Below are 22,831 nucleotides of genomic sequence, written 5' to 3'. Positions count from 1 at the left end.
AACCGTTTGAAAAAAAAAATTTAATGCGCAAAATTTCGCATACCTATTTTTGTGCATTAATGTGTGTACATATCGCTGGTCCTCTGCAATAACGACACAATTAAAAAAAACAAAAACTCCTGCCTCTTTTAAGTGGGTAATATCTCTAATTCTTGTCTAATCTAGGTTTTATCCTAACTACTTAATTTATGAAAGATTAGGCATGGATTAGACCAGGATTAGAGACTTGAACATCTTAATAGAAGCAAGGGATTTTATTTTTAACCGACTTAAAAAAGGAGATTATCAATTCGTCGGAACATTTTTTTTCATTAAATCATGAGAAAATTAATGATACTTTTAAATTTTTATATCAGAATTGAAGTCGGTTTTGTTTTTTGCTTAAAAATTACTTGCTTGAATTGTGTCGTTATTGCAGGGGATCATCGAAATGTAAATATATAAAACTTTATAAATATTTAGATATATTTTTCTTATAAGCCTAACTGCCGGTTTCACCAAAAATTTAAGTTAAACATGATTTTTTCCCTTCTACATATCAGTTTTCAAATTAAATTCCAATAAAAAAATATTTTTTCACTTAGATATCGCTGATTCACTCCAATGAATAAAAATCCAAAAAGTATAAATTTTGAGTGGAGCAAGCTGAAACTACCGCTACCTCTTCTTATATGTTGTTTAAGAATTTCATAGCTGCATCGATTACTTGTATCTCACTAAAACGAAATATGTGTTCGTTTCTACTATGGGAGTATAAGTAAATTCAAAACGTTAAAGTCGTTTTACTCGAGTTTTTTCTTTTGAGTTCTGACACTATTGAAGTAAATAAACGATAAGTAAATTGCGTTCGTGAATTGCGCTTTATTACTTTTTCTATCAGCATGAATTAAGTTTAACTTAATCTTACGTTTTACGATAAAAAAAAAGTTTTCATTACACCATTTCAACTGCAACCAATTGAAAAATTTTGCGATTTAGGAATTTGGGACGCCGCGGCGCGCCCGAAAGTTTAGATTTAAAAATTAAATCGAATACTAGGTACGTTTCCGAAAATAGGAGCCCGCCTGTAATGAATTTTTAAATACTTTCCATAAAGAATGCATGAAAAGGCTTTATTAAAACTTCCAATTTAGAGGAAGCAATGAAAACTCAAATTTGGTATTTATAAATAATAGAAAATATTTATGTATGAGGACGTTTTTATATACATACATACATATGTACGTGTGTATTCGATTTTGATTGGCACCACTAACGACTGCGTATACGCAACTTTATGTATCCATGTGTGAATTTAGCAAACATTGGCATATTTTTATTATTTGCCTTTTTCTCATTTCCACCTACTCGCCGCTCACATCCCTATGGGTGTAAAGGAATAATTTTTGCTATTTTCAAGAGAGAATACAATTTTTTATTTGAATCATTTGATATTCCATTTAAATATAGAGTGTGTCGCAAATTCGTTGTGGAAATAAGGTCAAGTAAATGCATGTATGCATATACATAAGTAAGTAGAAAAAATTTAGTTGTGGCAGAAAAATAGAAATATGAAAAGAGAAACACATACATCCTTCCTATGGAAAGTATGTATGAAAATTAAATTGCTTACCAAAAAAAAAAAAAAAACACAGTTTCTGATGCGAAATGTTTATCACAAAACAAACACATAATGCGGCACGAATATGGTTCTCTCTACAGAGGAGCACGAAAAAAGGATTAGGCTTAAGTGAGGCACAAGCATGTCGGAGCAAAAGTGCGGAACGAATTTTTGGTTGGGTTTTCATTTGTAAGCACTTATTTTTATATGACAGCGTGTGTGTACATCGGTAAAAGGGTGCATGCGCTTTTTTTTATTCATTTAAGTGACATTTAACCGAATGACTTTCTAACACATTTCAAAAATGTGACCCAGTAAAAGTGCAAAATAATCGAAATGCGTATGAAAGGAATTGAATGCGCGCATAAGAGCACATTATTGTGGGCTGTAAGCGCATAATGTTTGTATGCTTACGGATTATGCTGTGCTGGTATTTGTTGGGCTTTGAAATGTGCGCAGGGAACAAATGCCGATTAGAGGGCTAGGTAAACGATTTTAGGTATTTTGGTTTATAATACATACATTAGGGCGAGTCGATTTGTAAGGGAGATTTTTCCGACTATGCGCGTATAGCACAGTTGGACTCTACGTGTAATTCTAAGAAAATTTGTCGAAAAAACCATGGGTCTAAAACAACGATGGGCAGAAAGAGCTTTTACTCTGTGTGCGTCAATACAAAATTTATAGAAAGCTTAAAGGAGCTTTGCCCGCAGGCAATGCGATGCCCATCACCGGTCTAAAATCAATTTAGAGCTTGTCAAATTGCGAAAATAGGTTTCTTAGCATTTTGCAGTAGTGTCTTAAAGAATTGCTTAAATTTTATATGAAATCATGTTACAACGGGTTCTTTGCTATATGGAATTAATTTCTGCACTTCCTCCTATTCTATACGGGCATAGTCAAAAAAATTTACCCGCCCTAACATACAAACATATATTTTGTACATATACTGAACACAATAGTGCTTTCAGTTTTGCTTTCCTTTTCATTTTAACAGTTACGTAATTATATACATACATGCTCATACATATATCTAAAAATATCTGCATTTTACTTTAACCTTGTGTTTTTCAGATTCAACTTGACAAACGTTGAGGAACCCCTTTTTTCGCTGGAAAATCTTGACACATTGACATCTATGATGACACAGGAAAACAACTCATTGAAATTGCGCATTTATGCTTACAATCCGAAGGGCCGCAGCCCTTTGTATCTGTTGCCGGATTTCATTATTGGCTCGTCAGCATACAAAACAGGTGAGTGGCAAATAATATTTTACTTTTCCATCAAACAATGTCAAGGAGAGATGGCATTTACAAATACACACACATACGTATGTAAAAAATAGATTTGTAGTTAGATAAGTATATATTTTTAAATGCTATGAGTATGAATTTTTAAATGCTTTCATTAAATATCGGTTAGTTGCTAAAACAATTTTTAGTGCAAGTGAATAAGTAAAAGTTGTAGCAAACAATTATTTTTAAAACGTATTAGTTGTTGTGTTAACATAAATAATTTTTTTGAAAGGGAAGATACTGTTCACGCTTAATAAGTAGATTTTAAAGTTGATTACTTATGATACGAAGGCCAAAAACGCCCGATTATTTCTAGTTTAGAGAGCGAAAAAGGAAGTTAGATTTGACAGCAAGTGTGTAACAGTAAAATGCACAGAATGGAAGTAGCCAACTTTGTGAAACCCACACACGTGATGGAACATTGCACATAGCACTTTTTTTGACTAAAGCATACCAACTTAAATCAATCCCATTCACGCCCCCATTCAGGCGCAGTGGGCAAAAGAAAGTTTGAAAACGTAGAATTGTTCTGTTTTGAAATAAACACACTCCGTGAAAGGTTAAGGTTAGACTCTAGAAAGGTAAAATTATCGAAGATATGAAATCCTGCAAAAAATTAATTCAAAAGTAATGACCACCACCAATGATTTCTGTAAAGCCGCATGGCGTTAAAACGTCCCAAATTGAATTTCACAAACTTAAAAACTATTCCAAATGTTAATCAGAGTTATAAATCCACGCAGCCGTTTCTGAGTGAAAATAGGTCCCGTATAGTATTTGTTTTTAATTGCATCAAATTTCAAATCACCCTGAACCAATAAAATATTATATTAAAAAAACAGCAGTATCGCACATCTAAAGGCCCAGGTATTTATTTTAATCCCTCATAAGAAATTCAAAAGAACGGCGCAAATCGAATGACCTTCACAAAAAATGTCCTCTCGTATAATATACATTAGACTGCATCACTCCCCATACAAAAAAAAATAAATCAGTACTCTTTTTCCATTGAAATTATAAAAGCTATTATATTTTAAGACGTCCACCAAAATATTTTAGAAAAATATTGAGATTTACGTGAGCTGGACCGATTAGAAAATACCTCCAAAAATTAAGTTTTTTAAGAATAAAAATAGTTTCTGAAATATGTTTTTGAAAAAATCCCCTCAAATGACAAAAAGTGCAAGCTTAAAAAATTCACATAAAAAATATTTTTAAAAACTTAAAAAAAAAATTGAACGGAATCATAATAATGAGAAAAATTAAAGTAAAGAAAAACTTGAATAACTGAACGTAAACTTTCGGTTTAGGATTGTGAGGTATCATTCACTCTAAAAAGTGCATGTAAAACTACTACTGAAAAATGTTTATTTTTCAACTAGAATCTGTTCAAGTATACGCATAAGATGTTCAAGATTTGATTTTGAACATGAGTTGTTTAAAATATACACATGAAATATTTAAAATTACAAACATTTTGAAAGTAAAAATCTATTTATTNAAAATTCGCTCTTTAAAATACATTTATGAAAGTTTTATTTACAGGATGAAATAAATAAATAAACTTTTTAAAGTATCATCAATTGCATTTTATTTACATAAAATTTACAAAGAACTCAGACATTTTTAACCGGCTTCAAAAAAGGGGAGGTTATCAATTCTTCGGAGTATTTTTACTTCTTTTATTTATTCCACCGCAGAACTTTGCACCGCGTGAATCGATTCTAATAATTATTATTTTTACCGGAAAGATGGTACCTTAAGGGTCCGATCATTAAATCATGAAAAAATTAACGGTTTAAGATGCACTCAACTTTCAAAAGTAATACAAAATTGTACAAAAGAATTTTAATATAAATAAATTAAATAATTTCAGGAAATTTTTACACTTTTTGATTAATTTTCGTCGATTATTGGTTTCTCATTTTTTAATAATTCGTATAACGAAAATTTAACTGAACTTGTATTTTTATCATGTAGCTCATTTTGGTGGAACGAATTCGAAGTTAGCAAATTAACAGCCCGATTCCGCATCACTGACAAGTTCACCACAGTCACTTTCATGACAGCTAGTCATTGTTCGCTATTCTAGCGCTCTAACAAAAGCTTGTTTTGCTGACAGTCTTGTCAGTTCTAGAAAAGGTGCTGACAGCGGTTTATTGTGTTAATTTTTGAAATTTGTGAAATTGTGAAATTATGGAGGAAGAAATTTTAATTTATGCATTGGCTATGAAAGCCCAGGAAAAAAAAGAAAAAATTGATAAAATGGAAAAATGGGCTGGGCATCTCCAAAATGCAAAAATTTTTATTCTATAAAAAAATTCTTATAAAAAAATGGTTTATTCAACAACAAATAACATATACATATATATACAAATAAAATTCCTAAACTTTGTGCAAAACTAGCGAAAATTCAGCAAATTTTCATCAAAATTTACAACTTTTTAATCAGATTTTTTAAAAAATTTTTGAGTATGCAATTTTGCAGCCAATTAAATTCTAGTAAAGAAAATGCAAGTTCGGAGTTAGTCAAAATTCGTGTTGATTTTTGAGAATTTTTTTTTGTTGAAGGTGTTTTGCATTTTTTCCATATAAAGTAAAAAGAAATTTTGTATGGAAGAGACTGCGTGAAAACAAATTGCCAAAAATCAATGGTAATTCCTAGCTACTTAAAACTTGCACTTTATTATAATAAAATTGCGCTACAAATCCGCATACTCAAAAAAATTCTAAAAAATCTGATTAAAAAGTTAAAAATTTTCATGAAAATTTGCTGCATTTTCGTGATTTTTGCATAAAGTTTAGGAATTATATTTTTATGTTTTTTGTTGTAGTATGAACTATACATCGGGCTGTAAATCTTCGAATGCCTATTAAGTACATATCAGTGGTAAACTTTTTTAGGCTTAAAGTGTAAAAAGCAACAGTAAGTGAGTATGCATTGCATATTTTTAGGACAATGTTTTCATTCGCAGTTAAACTTTAAAGAGCTCTTAAGAAAAAAAGAAAAATTCTTACAAAATGACGCACAATTTTTCTTTCAAAATTTCTTATATCATAATAAGTTTAGCCCCAAAACCCACCCCTTGTGTGCGCTACGTGACAAATTTGATATGTAAAAGTAAACAGACATTGTTTAATTTTGCACACACTAGGAGAGGAAACTGGTTACCTCTCTTTATATGCGTAAATTTAAACGAAAATTTTTTAGAGGAAATTTTAAACATTTTATGGGTAAACTGTGAAAATGTGAACAATAAATGTTTAAAACTCAAAAAAAAAAATTAAATTTGTTCTACGCCACTTATATGATAAGTAAAAGTAAGCAGGCAGTGTTTAAATTTGCATTCATTAAGAGAGGAAACTGGTTACCTATCTTAATATGCGCAAATTTAAACAAACATTTTTTAGAGTGTTGGAAAGATATTTTCTCACCCTTTATATTTCTTTGCTTATAAGCTCATTCAAAGAATGAAAGAGAAAGGTTGGATGTTGGATGTTTGGGTGTTTGACAAAAAAAATTTCATACAACAGATTTTTTTTTGCACAGAAATAAAAAATAGTGGGAAATACCTTTCTACTGAGATCCTATAATTCTAAATCAGAATAGTTTTGGCCCAGTTATTAGTAGTAAAAAAACAGTATCAAAGTCTCATAATTACGATTCCGTTGAAAAGATTTTTAAATATTTTTACGCAGATTTTTTAAGCTTAATTAAACTTTTTTCAAAATGTTCTTTAAGAAACTATCGTTATTCATAAAAACTCCATTTTTTGAGGTATTTTAAAATCGGTCCAGCTCACCTAAATATTAATATTTTTTCGAAATATTTTGGTGGACGTCATAAAATATAATAAATTTTGTAGTCCCGGCGGAAAAACCGCAACTTTTTTTGGTGATGCAGTCTAAACTTAATATATACAAATCCCGAGTCACTGTGTTCGTTTACGCTAATCTCCGAAACCGCTTGGTTCCAACTCAAAAGATAGGATAGTTTTGAACCCGAGAAATATATATTTTCTTCCATCGAAATTTTTTCTATGCTTCTCGCATCGTGCTTATCTTAATATGAAAAAATCCCGTGTCCCGCTTAACCGATTTCAATGAAATTTTGTGGGTGTGTATTGTTGGTTCAAACTTAAAATATAGGATAGTTGTGAACCCGTGAAATATTCATCGAAATTATTGTCTATTCTTCTCGCAACGTTATTAATCCCGTGTCACTATGTTCGCTTACGCTAACTACAAACTGTCCATATCCGAAGCGAGATTTTTCCAATGTTATTCGCGGCTACGCTTCGTATGTATGTTTATGTTGGGGAGAAATAGGTAGGATAGCAACAAAATAATGTATGTAGTATGTATTTATACATATAAATATGCGCATATTAACAGCAACAAAAAATTTACCGTTTGGACACCATCCAATGTTATCCATTCCCCTGGCTGATGTTTGATCTGTAACCAGAGATCGTGTTTTTTCATACGTAGTGAACAATAACAACAATATTTTGTAAATTTCGATATCAAATGAAACGTATGAAACAATATGGCTCTTCACACGGAGATCGGTATTAGGTAACTCAGTGTCCGGTAATAGGTACATGGGAAAAAATTACCGAACATCGAGTTACCGAGTACCAAGCTTTGGTGTAAAGACCCATAATATCTACGATGCATGTTACCTGCCTATACTTCATACATATAAACTGAATTATAATATAATTAATTATACATATAAACTTAATTAGATCGATATTACCAATTAAAATACAGCGGCTCCACTGCCTTGGCCATGCCATTCGAATGGACACCGAAGCTCCAGCTCTGAAAGTATTTATTCCACTCGGAACCCGCTGCACAGTGGTTTAAAATTTGATTACCCCATTTTTTAATGATTTATAGAATTTGCCAGAGTTGCTCACTTGCAGCTTGCACTTTACTATACTAAAATTTAGAAATCTATAAAACTGCATAACATTACAAATATTTCTTGTGATTGTTTTCCGTTTTGGAGGAACCAAACAATTGTTTTAAACAAGTTTTTATTACGTAACATTTATTAACTGGAGCAGGAGAATCGGTTTTCTTCAAAATTGCTACTTTTTCTACACTTTGCACTAAAAAACTTAATAAATACGTACAGATTCAAAAATTGGGCTCAAATGGGGGCCAATTCTTGTTCTGTGAAAAAGTGAAGTGAAACCACTTTTCATTACGTCCCATACAATGACGATTCTGTTTTCAAATGAAAATAATTTTATTTGTCAAAAAGTTTTCACTGTGAAATTTTCTTTTCACAAAGTTTTCTGGTTGTGAAATGGATAAGTTGAACATTTTGCTCAAAAACAAATAATTATTAACATTAAATTCCAGTTTAACCACTGTGCGCTGGTGGGATTAGAGGAAGAGGGAGACCCCCAGTGCGATGGAAAGACCAGGTGGAGAAGGACTTGGCTTTAATTGGCATTTCCAATTGGCGTCAGAAGAGAAACGACTGGCGTGCTTTTTTGAAATCGGCCAAAACCGCTTAGGCAGTTACAGAACCAAATAATAAGAAGAAAATTTAGAAAAGGTGGCAAGCCTAATCAAATTCGGCTGTTCAAACAGGTTCCTAAATCTTTTTCGTCTAAAAGCTTAAACAGACGGCAATGTTGATCGGGATCAACTGGGACTTAATCCGGACCAACTGCAGTTAATTCCCGAGTTGAACCGGATCAACGCTGCCGTCTGTTTATGCTCTAAGGTTGTGATACTTAGTATTTCAATTAACTCATGAATTGAGTTGAATTTAATTTTTCTAAACATGTGGCAATTTCTCTAAATATACCTCAGAAATTAATCCTTTTCATAACCATTTCGATTGATATCGATATTTTAATAATCCATCTGATTTATTAAATAATTTTATCGTAATTTTTCAGAAATATTCTTAGTGTTCAAACCAACGATTTTTTAACACTGTTTCACTTGGCATATTTTAATAAATTGTGTATAGGTTAAACAAATTCGACCATTCAAGCAGGTGACAACCCTCTTAAAATATTACAAACTATAACCTGATCAAACTCCTTTCGTCTGACGCCCAAATTTAATTTGATTTTTTAAAGGTGGCAACCCTCCTACAGTTAAGTTATGAAACGAATCTTTTCAAAACCATTGCGATTGTACCAACCACTTTTTAATAATTGGTTTAGTTTTGTAAATAATTTGAATTAACTTTTTTAAAGGGGCAAACTGTTTTTGAAAAAGTAAAACTTTGTTGCATATCGGCAGCGCAGCCCTTTAATTTACGCCTCCTTTTTGTAATTTAAAAAACAAAGCTTTTCAAAACTATTTCGATTGATACCAATTTTGTAATATTTGGTTTAACTTTGCAAATAATTTGAGTTTTTAAAGGCCTATAGTAGATTGCAAAAGATTGGCAAAGAACCAGAACGTCGAATTTATAGCAGTAAATGGTGCAAACAAAAATTACGAGACTTCAAAAATTCGGGTCTAATTTTAAAACAAAGATAAGAAAAAAAGTGATAAAACGTAACTGGATTTAAATACAATGAAATATGCCTTTGCTGAACGTGTCTAGCCAAAAAGAAAAAAAATTGAAAGGAATCAATTCAAAAAAATTTGTTTAAGTGCATTTAAAGTCAACCTCAATTTTTTCGTAAATTTTAGCAAATTTGTGTTGATATGAGGTTTGTTCCACACGCTTATGGCTTTAGTATAATGCTGCATTCCCTTTATCCTTTAAACGACAAGGAATTTTTTGATGAGACTTAATAAGAATATTGACTTGCTAGTATCGGAACTATTTCTTGTACATTTATTTGCCAAGAGTTCTTCAACGGCTCGGCGCTAGTGAGTCATTCGCAATCGTATGCTGCGAATGCCGCATTATACTAAAGCCAGCCTTTCGACATAAGCTACTCTTCTGTATGAACATAGATATTTAATTATAATTTTAGTAAAAAGTGAGCGGGCCTTTTTTTGGACGAATCGTGTATTTTGAAATTAAGTGTTCACCACAGTTGCAAATTTATTGAAAATAAGTTCTGAGTTGTTAAAGTTTCGCATTTGTTTAGCCATTTACTACTATAAACTTGACTTCGTTTGGATTAATTTTGGCGCTCAGCGTAGCTTAGAATCACACACAACCTGCAATTAAATGGAGTATATTAATTTAAGAGTTTAATAGAGAAATATACATACTTAGGTCATGGTTTTAGAAGATGTCTCTGCCATCATTATAACCAATACCATACTATGTACGTTAACTCATTTAAACTCTTTGTAACAAGTTTTCGCCTCTCGACAGCGCTAAACCATTGAATGTATTCCGGAATTTTTCTTTCAAATACTGCAATAGCTGAGCTAAAATAATTAATAGAGTGAGCCTAATTAGTTCCTTATAGAGTGTCGTTTTTGTGTAATTAGTTAGGACTTTACCTACTTCTCAGTATCTTAAACAGTCAAAAGTAGCATTTGTTGGAAAGAGTGATTTTTCGTTGGCTTAACAGGCCGACATCATTATTTAACTGCCAACAGTAACGTGGTACGCTGACAGTTACCTATTGACAGAATATAGTTTGTCTTGTCCTCGCTGATGCATTTTGCAGCACTCAAGTGAGACACCTAGGCTCCTTTTATATGGGAGCCAAGAAATTTGGTTATTCGTCGACCTCGTGTAACTGATGATTTTAGAATTATGGTGGTTGGTTGGTAGAAGTGTCGCCAGAGCACGTGCCCAGTACCCAATTTGTGCTGTTAAGACCAGTTTGATATCCTTTCTCTGGGATCTTTTATATTATCTGCTCTTATGAATGATTCGTCAAATTCGTTAAACCACTAGGACTTGCCGATGAATCAATTTATGTTAGTAATAGAGTATTCGAAAGTCTTCATAAGATGCGTGCCAATGCTGGGACCACGCAAATTTAATGTAAGACCGTTTCCTTTATTTCTTCGAGATTACATCTACGGCACTGCGAATTGTCGGGAAAGCGCATTTTGGTCGCATGTTCACCAACAGGCCAATGTCTCGTTATCTTGGCTATTAATCTGTTTATTTATTTTCCTGACCTCTTTAAAAGTTATGTTAGTTAGTTTTGTATCTCTGAACAGAGTTCCTAACCCAGTATGCCCAATTTACCATTGGTAGGCGAATTCCTTACTTATTATTCTTAATTACTGGGCCAAGCCAAGGCCGGACTGTCACAAATAATGTGTTCCGAAGTATTGTTATCTTTGTCGTCATTTCGACTCTCCCATAACACCTTTTCGGTACATATGAAATCGTAATTGATTGTGACCAGTTAAGTATCAGGAGAGTGGCCTGATGTCATTTGTGTTTAATAGTACAATATGTTGCGCAATAGTTTTTTTTTTGGAAATTAAGGATTACTTTGTTTATATATCTAGTATATACATATGTAGTATTCACTTTACATTTACATTTATCTGAAATCATTTAAGAACCATTTCAAATAATAACAATTTTAATATTCATACTGCTCCTTCTTCTTCACTTTTTCCTTGCATATTCTACTACTTCTCTGCGCTGCTGACTGATATTGAAATCAACAACATATTATTTATTCCATAATAACATCATATGGATTTACTTGAATTCCTGTGAAATGTACGTGCTTGTCATATTAATGACGGCACGACGGGTGCACTTATGATTTATTGCATGTTGACAAAAAAAACGAAAACAAAACCGGAAAATAAAAATAAATGAATACAAAACACGTACAATATGAAAAATAAATACTACGAAATATTTATATAAAATGTTAAAACAATATTTGCAATTAAAATACAAATAAATGCGTGAACTATTGAAAATAATCTATATATATAAAAAAAAAAAACAAATAAAACAATAATACGAAATATCCACAATTCAAAAATCGCCCATTTATACCCACCGACTACTCGCAATTCAATACCGCGCCGTTGCTGCATGCATAATATATATAACTATGAAAATAAATCTGAATATTAAAAAATATAAATCCAACAATAAATGAAAACCATGCAACAACATCAACAACAACGATGACAACCACAACAACAATCATAATAACGACAAACATAAACCTCCGACCGGTATGGAAATGTGAAAATACAAAAATGCGAAATCTCCAACTGTCAACGCATTGCCGCCAACGCGCTTCGGTCGTAGAAGATGAAGTATCCATTACGCTTTCGCCGGTGCTGGTTGGCAGCGGTCTGACTGTTGTCATCATTAGTTTGGCCATCATAGTGCGCATATTCATCGTTACATTTTTGCATAATTTGCGACGCAATCAGCAGCATGGCAGCAAACCGATAGCGACCGGTGTGGTGGCGCAATCTGGCGATGTGCTGAAGGTAAAGCGGCAGGAGATTTTTTATTTTTTATGCTTGTTGTTGGTGCAGTTTTTGATTTTTCTTCTTGTTTCTTTTTTTTTGTGAGACAAAAGTTGTCGCAATAGCCCAGTTACCGATGACGGCCAGTAACGATATTCAATTCACTTTCATTTCCTCGTTTTTTGCTTCTCTTTTTTATTTCATGATTTTTTTCTCAAAAATTACCAACTAGAAGTGCGCTGGCATGGAGAAACCGCGCTGGCAGCATACGGACATTAAAACTAAATCATCCGAAGATTTGGTCGAAGATGAACGAGATCCGGATGTCATACCATCACAATATGGTGAGTAGAAATGAAAATGGGAAGGTGTATTTTAAATTTCAATGAAATATGTAAATGTGTAGGTATATGTAGCCGTTTAATGTTGACTGGCATGAATTTAATTTGGGAATTTAAACTTCAGAATGCATTTACTTAAATAAAAAGTGTCTTAAAAAGTAATTTATAAATTTAGTAGTGATTCCAATATAAATACATCTAGGAATATACGTATGTATGTATATCGTTAGCTTAGAGTTCGACGTTAGTGATTTTTTGTTTTTTTTTTTTGTATTGTTTCTATGCTTTCTTTGGACTTAGACAATTTTCGTTTCACTGCATGGAAAATTAGTAATACGGTGTTTTTAGGAACAATGCATTTTTAATTTTCCTTGCTTCCTGAAACGAAATGTAAGTTTTCATAATAAATGGACGTAGCAACTTTTTACGCTAAAATATTTTTTCAAGGCAATTGCGAGAAAAATGTGTTTTTTTGCTCGAGCCTAAGGGACGTTTTTTTACATTCAGCAATTAAAAAAAAATTAGATCGTTCTACTGGAATAATCGTGTGCTTTAATTTATGCCGGACGGAAATAAATCCCGATTTTGGAAGGGGCTGCACAGCGGTTCAAAACTGGAATATAATGTTCACAATTCACTGTAGCCAGTGATCGGACTTCTACCACATTGTGGTATATCTGCCACCTTTTTGAGCATCTACCACATCTACTCCACAAGGTCTGAAATCTACCACATATTCGCGTTTTTGAGTACCTAGTTTTATTTTTGCTCGACATAATTTTCTTAAGTTGATGAGCAAAAATTGTCCAACACTAAACACTATGTATATGGTTCTGCATTCGCGGCGGCGATGAAAATTCTCAAGTAAAAGTAAACAAAGCGGAATGGGAGGATAAAATAAACTGTAAAATAGTAAGTTATCTCAATAATAAAATTTTCGGCAGGAAACGTGGTTTTATTATGTTAGATTGCAAAATATATGATTTATAAAAAGAATTAAGAGCGAAAATGTTAAAAAACGGCGCTTTTTGTGAAAGTATTAGCAAATTTTAGTGCATCTAAAGTTTCTGAGGCGTTGTTTACTTTTACTTGAGAAATGTTAAAATCGGCAAATCCCAAGCAGCGGTTTCTGTAACGTGCCACATTTGTTCGCTACATCCTGATGTGGTAAAAAGAAAAGCTGGCTGCACTCCGCAAGGTTGCAAATATGTTCGAAAAATATCTTGATATGGAAGGAACTGCTTTACACTGTCAAGGAAAAAGTTGCCAAAACTCAACGTAATTTTTAGAAACTTCAATCTTGCACTTTATTGTACTAAAATTAAATTTTTTTAGAGCCTAATTTAATTTTAAAAGTTTGCAATTTAAGGGAAACCTTGCAGATTTTTTTAATTTTTGTACAAAGTTTGATCCAAAACCTGAGATCTACCACATTTTTTTGAAATTTACCACATTTTTCCCCATATTCTACCACACCGATTTTTTTTTAAGTCCGATCACTGTCTGTAGCCTTAATTTTTCAACCAATTTGATAAAGGTTTTTTATGAAAACTTTTAAAATTAGCAAGAGATCGTTGATCCCGATTTTTTAATTTTTATAAGTTTATATAAAATTTTTTAGTGCAAAGTGCGGAAAAAGTAGCAATTTTCAAGAAAAGTGATTTTCCTGTTCCAGTTAAAAAATGTTTCTTAATAAAAACTAGTTGGAGACAATTGCAGGGTTCCCTCAAAACGAAAAATAATACACAAGAATAATTTGAAATTTTATAAAACAAAATTCACCATAATTAAAAAAAAGAAATTGTTGAGTTTTTAGAAAAATTTTGGGTCTGCAGTTTTATTGATCATTAAATTTAGTATAACAAAGTGAAAGTTGTAGGTAGTTAAGAGTTTGCGTTGATTGACATTCTCATGTTGGGTAGTTTATATTGTTATTATATGTATGTATTATAAAAAATCAGCGCGAACTCTTAGCCACTCGAAACTTCCACTTTATTATACTTAAATTTCGTGGTTTATCTAAGAACTAAAAAACAATTTAGATTTGGTTGGAATTTTTTTTCATAAAGTTTCAAATGTTATTTGTTTGGATTTTTTTTTTTCGTTTTGGGGGAACCTTAAAATTTTTTTCAATAAATTTTTAATGTGTACCATTTACTAACTGGAAGGGAGAATCGACTCTCTTCAAAATTGCTACTTTATTACATTTTGCACTATAAAATTGAATATAAACAAACAAAAATTCAAAAATCGGGCTCAATTGGTCTCTTGCAAGTTTTATAAGCCTTCATTTAAAAACGAATTAATCAAATTGGGTGAAAAAAGAAGGCTCTAGTGAATTATGAACAGTAAATGCCAGTTTTGAACCCCTGTGCGCTGGTCAGATTTGCTGTCTTCTGTCTAGTGCCGACAAGAAAAACTATTGAGGCGCTAGACACAAAGATAACGCTCGCTCCCAGCAGCCACTGTCCAGTGATTCTAAAGAGCTTCCGTCTAATGAAGAAATTCCTTATATGGGCATTCCCATGGTGGCGCACGTGACAGTCGTACGATTTCAATGTGATACAAAAAAGGAATACCATTTGTTTTCTTTAACTTTTTTGGGCCATTGTATAGCACGTAATTAGCTCTATATTTAACCGAAAAATTAAATCAATCGAACTGCTTGGTCCTGAAATATAAGAATTTAAAGAGAGGTTCGTTACGTGACAAAAAATGGAAGTTGATTTTTTCTTTTCTTACAAAATCGCAAAACTCTGCGAATTGTGGATGGCTATTTTGATGAAACTTATTTTGATATGATTTGGAGCAATTCTAGTTGTTTTTAGAGTTTTTTGAATTAATGCAAATTGTTTCAATTCTCTTTTACAACACCAAGTGTGGAAGTGTGGATCGTTATATTTTTGTTAATATTGCTTTTAAATGAATTTTCAACGCAAATAAAACATGTATTTTATGTAGAATATACTTTATATTTTGACTTCAGCGCCAATTCAGGGTCAATTTATTAGAAATCTATGATTTATTATGTTTCAACCACATGCGCCAAATTCGAACCAAATCGGACCATAAATACGGTTTTTCGAAATATCTCGACCTTGGCACCACCTAGGAAGACCAATTTATGCAAACATTATTCTTCTTACATAGCCAGTATATATTTTAAAAAGCAGACAAATCGGCTCGTAAATACGTTAGATATAAAACTTTTATTTTTTTTGTCGTGGTGGACCTTCCGCTGGAAACACCCATATGCAATTTCCTACATTTCAAAGTCTATCCTGAAATTTTAGCTAGCCACGAAGGCAGTGCTCTGGACATGCCCTTTCTTGTAAATCTAAATATGAGTTTCAGTGAAGTCCTGAATTGGGATTATTTTCGCATTAAAAATGTTCTATCGTGTTTCTGGTACGAAAATTAGTTTTTCTCGCCTCCATGGAGTCCGTGACAAGAGAAAAATGATAAAAGAAACATCAAGTGCTGCTTGCCAAAGTTTGTCTTGGCCATATTAAAGAAACTATTGTCAATACAGACTTTAGAGGTATGTGAAATAGAACCTATGATTCCAAAATCGTCCCAAACCTAGAAGTAATTATCTTCTTTAGCCACTTTTTTCAAGAAAATCTCTCCAGCTGCAGAAATAAGTCTCTGATGACTTCTTGTATGCTACAGCCAGTTTAACCACTGGTACTGAAAGTTTAGCTTCGAAGAAAATACTTCGTGCTGTGACAGTTTATTACTATATGGCTGTCACTTGCCAGAGCGTGTCATGGCAATATGAAGAAACTTATTCTAAGAAAAAACTTGCCACCAACAGGACTGGCAACTCCAAGTAGGATTATGTAAAATAAAGTCAGTCTAGGTACTGCTAAAAAGTATCTCTGTTAAAGAAATCTTGCCAACACCAAATATAACTACCTCAAAAGGAAACAGTTATTCTGCAGCCAGTCCAGACTCAAAGAAGGAAAACTTGTTTCAGGACAACTATCCAGCGCTCGCCAGGGTTACAATTTTAAGGCTTTCGCATGACAGAAGCTGTCCGGGCGCTACCAACGTACAACGGAGAAAATCTAACTATCAGTGCTTTGTCTAGAGAATTTCCGGCCGGGATTTACATTATGGTGGTACGGTAGGATTATAAGAACTGAGATCTGGCGGGTATGTACTATAATGGGGTACTTGCTGTCTATGAAATCTTCAATAAAAAATAATGCCTCCTCCTGGCAAGAAAATCGATACTTTAAAATCCGACTGTAAATGCCGAAGATATGACGAAGTATGTTAAAACGCGACTCCTACGTTCGGCTAAAGAAAAAAAAAATCGAAATTGTCTTGAAAAATTACTTTAGATTCGAAGGTGTACGGGACGGTACATATTATATGTATACTCTTTGTTAGGAACCTCAATTTAATTTCTACATTGTTTTTCATAAAATAGTGGAATTTCTGTTAATAAATTTTGACTAAAAATTCTTCGCAATATTTTCCTTGAAATCACATTTTTCATCAACGAATATTTTGCTTTTATTTTCCCTTTTATTCTCACTTTATTTCATTTCGTCAACGTTTAATAAATTGCATTGCCAAACAAAAAACAACGACAAATATATTGCAATATTTGACACTCAACCAAATATTTGGAATGACAAACAACCCGCAAACCAACTGGCACGCTACTCTTCAAACTACCCAACCAACTGGCTACCGCCGAAACAAAATTGACCGGCCGCCAAACTGACCATCTTGCTCCAATAACAACCAACAAATAAATGAACAAATGTCAATAAACATCAAACAGTCACCGCTGGCAATAGTAACAGCGTTTGTGGCGGTGGTGGTAGTGCCAGCAACGGAGGAAATGGCAACGGCAGTGGTGGCGGAAGTGGCAACGCTGGCAGCTCAGAGCTTCACTTCACGCCAATAGCAGCCACAAAGTGGTCACCAAATTCCAAAGTGAGTAAGAAATTAAAAAAATCAAATAAAAAAAAAACGTGTATATGTATATATAAAAAAGCTCATCATACACACAGTTGCAATTTTCTATACTTGACCATGTAGGGAAATATTAGGTATGTAATTAAATAAAAAAGGCAAGTTTAATATCTGAAAAGATTTTCCCCAACTTACAGGATATCAATTATAAGATATATCTTGCGTTATTTAGTTTATGGCATTCTTTTGTAATGTTCTTCAGTATTCCTGATCATAGGCCAGGTTAGTGTGGCTGGTTATCGGCGTTTAAGCTATTTGGTCTCTAGTGGCCCAAGGTGAACTTCGCTTCCCAAACAGCCTTTCGTAGATATCCTCTTGTATGTCAGGGCCTTTTACGAGAGCTAATGGTCCAATTTTTGAGATCTCTTCTATTTCCTCAAACTGCGGTATCTCCAGGTATATCAGTATATTTCTTAAAAGTATCAGCATAGAAGTTGTGCCAAGAAATATTTGCCGAGTACCAGTGTTTAGTAATACAGTGCCGTACTGTAAAGCTCATGAAAGCCGTTGTTGCAGTACTAACAGCTGATAATCAAGCAAGAGTTCCTGGCAAGGCCTTAGGGGGTTCCATCTTTACTCGTTTGTCATTTAGTTCATCCCCAGAAAAGGTCTGAGCTACGAGCTCTGAACGGCAGAAAGGGAATGGTTGCTGTTGACGGTTTAACGCCGCAGAGGAGGAGAACAAAGTTGAAGACAAAAGTAAAGATAAAGCTAAAGCTAAATATACAAAACAAAAGCAAACACAAGGCTAAGGCAAAGATCAAACTAATTTTTTTTTAAATTTCTGCAGTATGAAACGAACGAACTAATCAAAACAACTATCACTTCCTTGATATGGTCCAGGCGTACACAATCTTTGTTTTTCCTGTGGGGATGGATACTTTGTACATTTGTACACGTGTACAAGTATACTTCCAACAAAAGTAGATGGAATTCAATGGATTAACAAGAAAATTCCACAAAGTTAGACTAGTGCCGCACAAACGACAAAGAACTCGAAATAACTTAAAAAACAAAATAAAATAGACAAAAAAATCGCTCGTAGAATTTATTTTAATCTAAAAAAACTCGTTATACTATTTATTGATGAATAATAAAATTAGAGAAAGTCCAAAAGTACATACATACATGCATTCGTATAATAATGTATGCGCGTAGTACATTGTACATAGTGAAGTAATAGGTTTAATCTAAAAAGCGAAAGGGGGTTTCATAAAATTAATGAAAACTTAAAACACCGTTTGTTTAAAGATTTGTAGTCAGTTATTGCTTCCATAGAAAATTAACTATAAGCGCCGTCAAAGTACCTGCTTTGATAACACCCAATTGTCGAGTTGTCTCCTTGATGAGTTTGAAGTGAGCGCTTCTTTGATGAAATTTACACGTTTTTGCAAACTGCCGTATGGTGTATTGTTAGTTTGACTTGATGTTCCATTTAATAATTATTTGTCATTTACCCGCGTCTTGCCTTCCTTATCTGGGTGGAATTTCTGGAACCAGTTTTGGTATTGACATTCATTTAGAGCACCGTCTATGGTCTCTTGGTGTAAAAAATCATATTTCCTACTACTGTATTCCAAATATGTAAGTACCTAATAATGTAGTATTATAGAGGAATGTTTATGTAAGTCAAATCCATATTTTTTCCAATTTATTGCCAAAAAAATATATGGAGCAGTAGCACTGGCGCCGCAACCAAATTAATCGCAATTCTTAACATGTTTCACACTTTGCACTTTACCGAATTAAATAGTAAAATTTTGGTAAATTGCACAGCTTCCATACAATCTATGTTCGAAAATTTTTTTGTATTGAGAAATTGAGCAACACCTCCCACAAAAAAAAATGCCAAAAATCAGCAGCAAGGCCTAGCTACTTAAAATCAGCATTTTGTTATACTAAAATTTAGATGATTGTATCTGTGGTCATAAGCAATAACCCCTAAGTCGACTTAAGAAAGCATTGAGTTATATATGCTATCGTTTTCTGCAAACTACTATTCTATGTGTATGTGAAACTCCTATCTCGTTAGTTAAGCTATTTTAAGAGTTATAGATGAAAATATTTCGGTTTCCCCATAAGATTAACATTACAATCCAAATCTTAAAAGCATTTTGTTTCGAATTCAGGTTTTTCGACTTAGCCGACTTATTGCTTATGACCACAGATATATCTGCTTACTTAAAATGTTTCTAAGAAATGTAATAAAAAGCGCAAATTGTTAATGAAACTTTATCGAATTTTGCCAGTTTTGTACTAAGTTTGAAATTTTTACATAACGAGCTACACTTGTGTAAAAAACAACATAACAGTTAACATTAAACAATCGGAAGAAAGATAGCCAAGGAATGCTAAAATGTCTCTTTGCTAATTAAATATATTTTCGCCAATGCATATCTAGCAAACAAAAAGTTTGATCACTTGCAGCTAAATCCTCTCGAAATTTGACCATTACGGGTGACTACTAACGTTTACGTTTTGTTTGATTCTTCATTTCCGCATGGCAGCGACTCGACAACACGCTGAGTTACGCAAGTCAAGTTTTACTATACTTCTTTCTCTCGATGGACACTATCTCCTGTAGCGCAAAAAATGTATCATAGTGCAAAATATCCGTCCGTTATGCGATTTGCGGTCCCCTCAAAGATTTTCAGGATTTATTTGGCACTTTGGTGATTTCGTCTAACGGTTTAGAAAATGGTTCCGGATTAATCATAACTAGAGTTGCATATTAAGTAATTAGGTATTTTTTTGCTTTTCTTGCACGAAATGTGTAACATCTACATATAAATTACTAAAGTTTTGTATTTTTATTACAAAATCGAGTTCACTACGATTTATGTGTGTATATTAAGCCGGTCCTTAAATGTTCAGATTATCCTATGAAGACCAGTGCCGGATTTAGCATATATGGCCCCATAGGGTCTTTCCGTGGTGTGGGCCTGCCTGGGAGTACTACATACGACAATCGGCGGCCACGGACATACTCCAGATTTTAGTTTTATTAATTGTGAACATAACCCTACCTTACAGGTAAACATTACGATTCGGTTTTTTTATAAAATCTAAAAATACATGCTTTGTAAATTTTAAACCAGTTTATACTATTTTGGTTTGCATAGTAGGATGGGTATAGAATGAAAAAAAAACTTTTTTTAATTTTTCACATACGTATAGTGCCGAAAAAAATATTGACACAGATAATTTTTCGCAGTGTATGCAAAGTTTTTTATTCTAATTAAATAAACAATATTTTTAAGTTTTATGGACCTGAAAGTAATTTTATCATTAAGTTAATATATCAAATTTATAAGTTTCATAATAGGTATGACATTTAGTTTACTTTTTTTTTCAAACAACAGGGTTTTAACAAGACTACGTCGAATCGTCGATCATTAGTACTAACGTGCGTAAAATACGGTTAGTACTCAAGGGTTTGGTTTTTAGAAAATTATTTATTTATCGCTTCTCTTTTAATTTTATCTGTTTTTCTTTTTTAAATTAATTTTCCTTTAATTTTAAGATTAACGTGCGTAAGATATGGTTAGTACTCAAGGGTTTGGTTTTTAGAAAATTATTTATTTATCGCTTCTTTTTTAGTTTAATCTGCTTTTCTTTTTTAAAATAATTTGATTTTAATTTTTAGATTTTCTTTTAAAAATAAAAATAATTCCTTTTGTTAATATTCTTTTTTGATTTAATCTTTTTCTTTTTCTAGTTAAATTTTAAGATTTTATTTTTTTAAAGAAAAAATATATATGTTACCGCTCAAACCCGATCTTAGGACAAACCTGTTTTTCCTAGGGTAAACTATTACTACCTAGATCCGATTCATCCGTCCCACGTGGAAACAAGTTGGACGCAGCAATATTGTGGACTGCGTAGCTGTAGTTGGACTGATGAGGGTTATTTTAAAGCGCGGCCAAAGGCAGCAACGCGGAAAGCTGTTCTACGCAAAAATACTGTGGCCACTAATCTAGTTTAGCCTAGGCAAAACTAGTTTGCCCTAAGATCGGGTTTGGCCGGTAACATATATACTTTTGTAATGTCATCTCATTTTTGTAAATACTTTAATTTATTTTTGCGTTCTTTTCATTTTACATATTTTATTTTATTTTTTATTATTTAACTAGCTGTACCCTGCCACGCTTTGCTGTGGCATATTTTTGTTATATGGACGATAAATTATTAACGAAACAAAGCATACGTTTCATATGTGTTTGGTTATGTAATAAGTACTCGTGTGCACACAATATTTGTTATTTTTCCATTCTCTGCATAGATATCAAGGATATCTGGTTTGCCGACACAGGAACACGCAACATCTGAGAAGCAATCCGCATCTAAATCTAAACCATACTTTTCCAAAGTTCGACCTGGAGCATTATTGATTGTGATTCCGAATGTCAATCGAATTGGGAATTCAAATCTTTTAAATTGAATCATCATCATTAAATGGAATCATGGGAATTCTTCACCTTTGAAAGGCTACGTTAAAATATTTTCTTACACTACTTTCTTCATCAATTTCTTAACTGCGAGTCGCATTCCGTTGCAGAGTTTTCGCTGATTAATATTCCGCAACATGATAACTGTCAAACCTATTTTTAATTTCAGTATGTGAGGTCTCCCTGGAAGATTAATCGAGTTCAAAAATTTCGTTGGATGGTCTTTTTCCACAACGGTGTTTATCGACGTATATGCTATTTCCTCACGTTGAATGCTGGATTGAATAACATTAGTGGTATTCACCACAGTGAGCAAGTGGTCTGGCAGTCTAGTAAAAGAGCTGATCAGCTCAAGCAACGACTGTTGTCAATACCACTATTATTTAGTTGATAGGCCTCCTTATTCTTCGCAGCAAGAATAGCCCGTTCACTGAGCCAATCGTGATTCCTAAAATTAATTTTCTTAATAAAGAAACATTCTTTCGATCAGTTCTCCTTTCGATGTTACTAATTTATAAAAATTATCAGGCCAAAAAATTCGTCTTAATCTCTCATTGACTGGCAGCTTTGCGTTCCCAATGTCCAGTTATTGTCGCGCGAATACTTCAGCTGCAGTGTATGTATGTTCGTCTTGTCGCAATGTTGACTATTTCAGGCAAGCATTTATCTCTCGTGTTAATCGAGAAACTACAGACAATGTTTTCGTAAAATCTCCTGCGAGCAATATCCCGAATGGTTGAACGTTTCCACGCAAATCCCGCAACAATGGATCAAAAGCCTAAAACGATTTTTTATGTG

The 22,831-nt window shown here is 33.0% G+C and overlaps 1 protein-coding gene across 4 annotated transcripts in view; it reads left to right on the top strand.

The window, feature by feature from the left end:
* The window catches only part of side-II (sidestep II transmembrane protein), a 252,789-nt gene that overhangs the window by 221,195 nt on the left and 8,763 nt on the right, over positions 1-22,831 (top strand). For 2 of the 4 annotated variants that reach the window (XM_017637696.1, XM_017637688.1), the window contains exons 16-19: positions 2,675-2,856; positions 12,086-12,273; positions 12,485-12,596; positions 17,392-17,546. In XM_017637696.1, the coding sequence (XP_017493185.1) occupies positions 2,675-2,856; positions 12,086-12,273; positions 12,485-12,596; positions 17,392-17,546 (637 nt within the window). The remainder of the gene's footprint in view (positions 1-2,674; positions 2,857-12,085; positions 12,274-12,484; positions 12,597-17,391; positions 17,547-22,831) is intronic. The other 2 variants (XM_017637711.1, XM_017637704.1) reach the window with 2 other exon arrangements.

Source organism: Rhagoletis zephyria, unplaced genomic scaffold, assembly GCF_001687245.7.
Source record: "Rhagoletis zephyria isolate East Lansing unplaced genomic scaffold, Rhagoletis_zephyria_1.1 Rzeph_scaffold_00134, whole genome shotgun sequence".
NCBI classification, from domain to species: domain Eukaryota; kingdom Metazoa; phylum Arthropoda; class Insecta; order Diptera; family Tephritidae; genus Rhagoletis; species Rhagoletis zephyria.
Note: the sequence above shows the minus strand (reverse complement) of the source record. Positions and strands in the feature narration are given on the sequence as shown.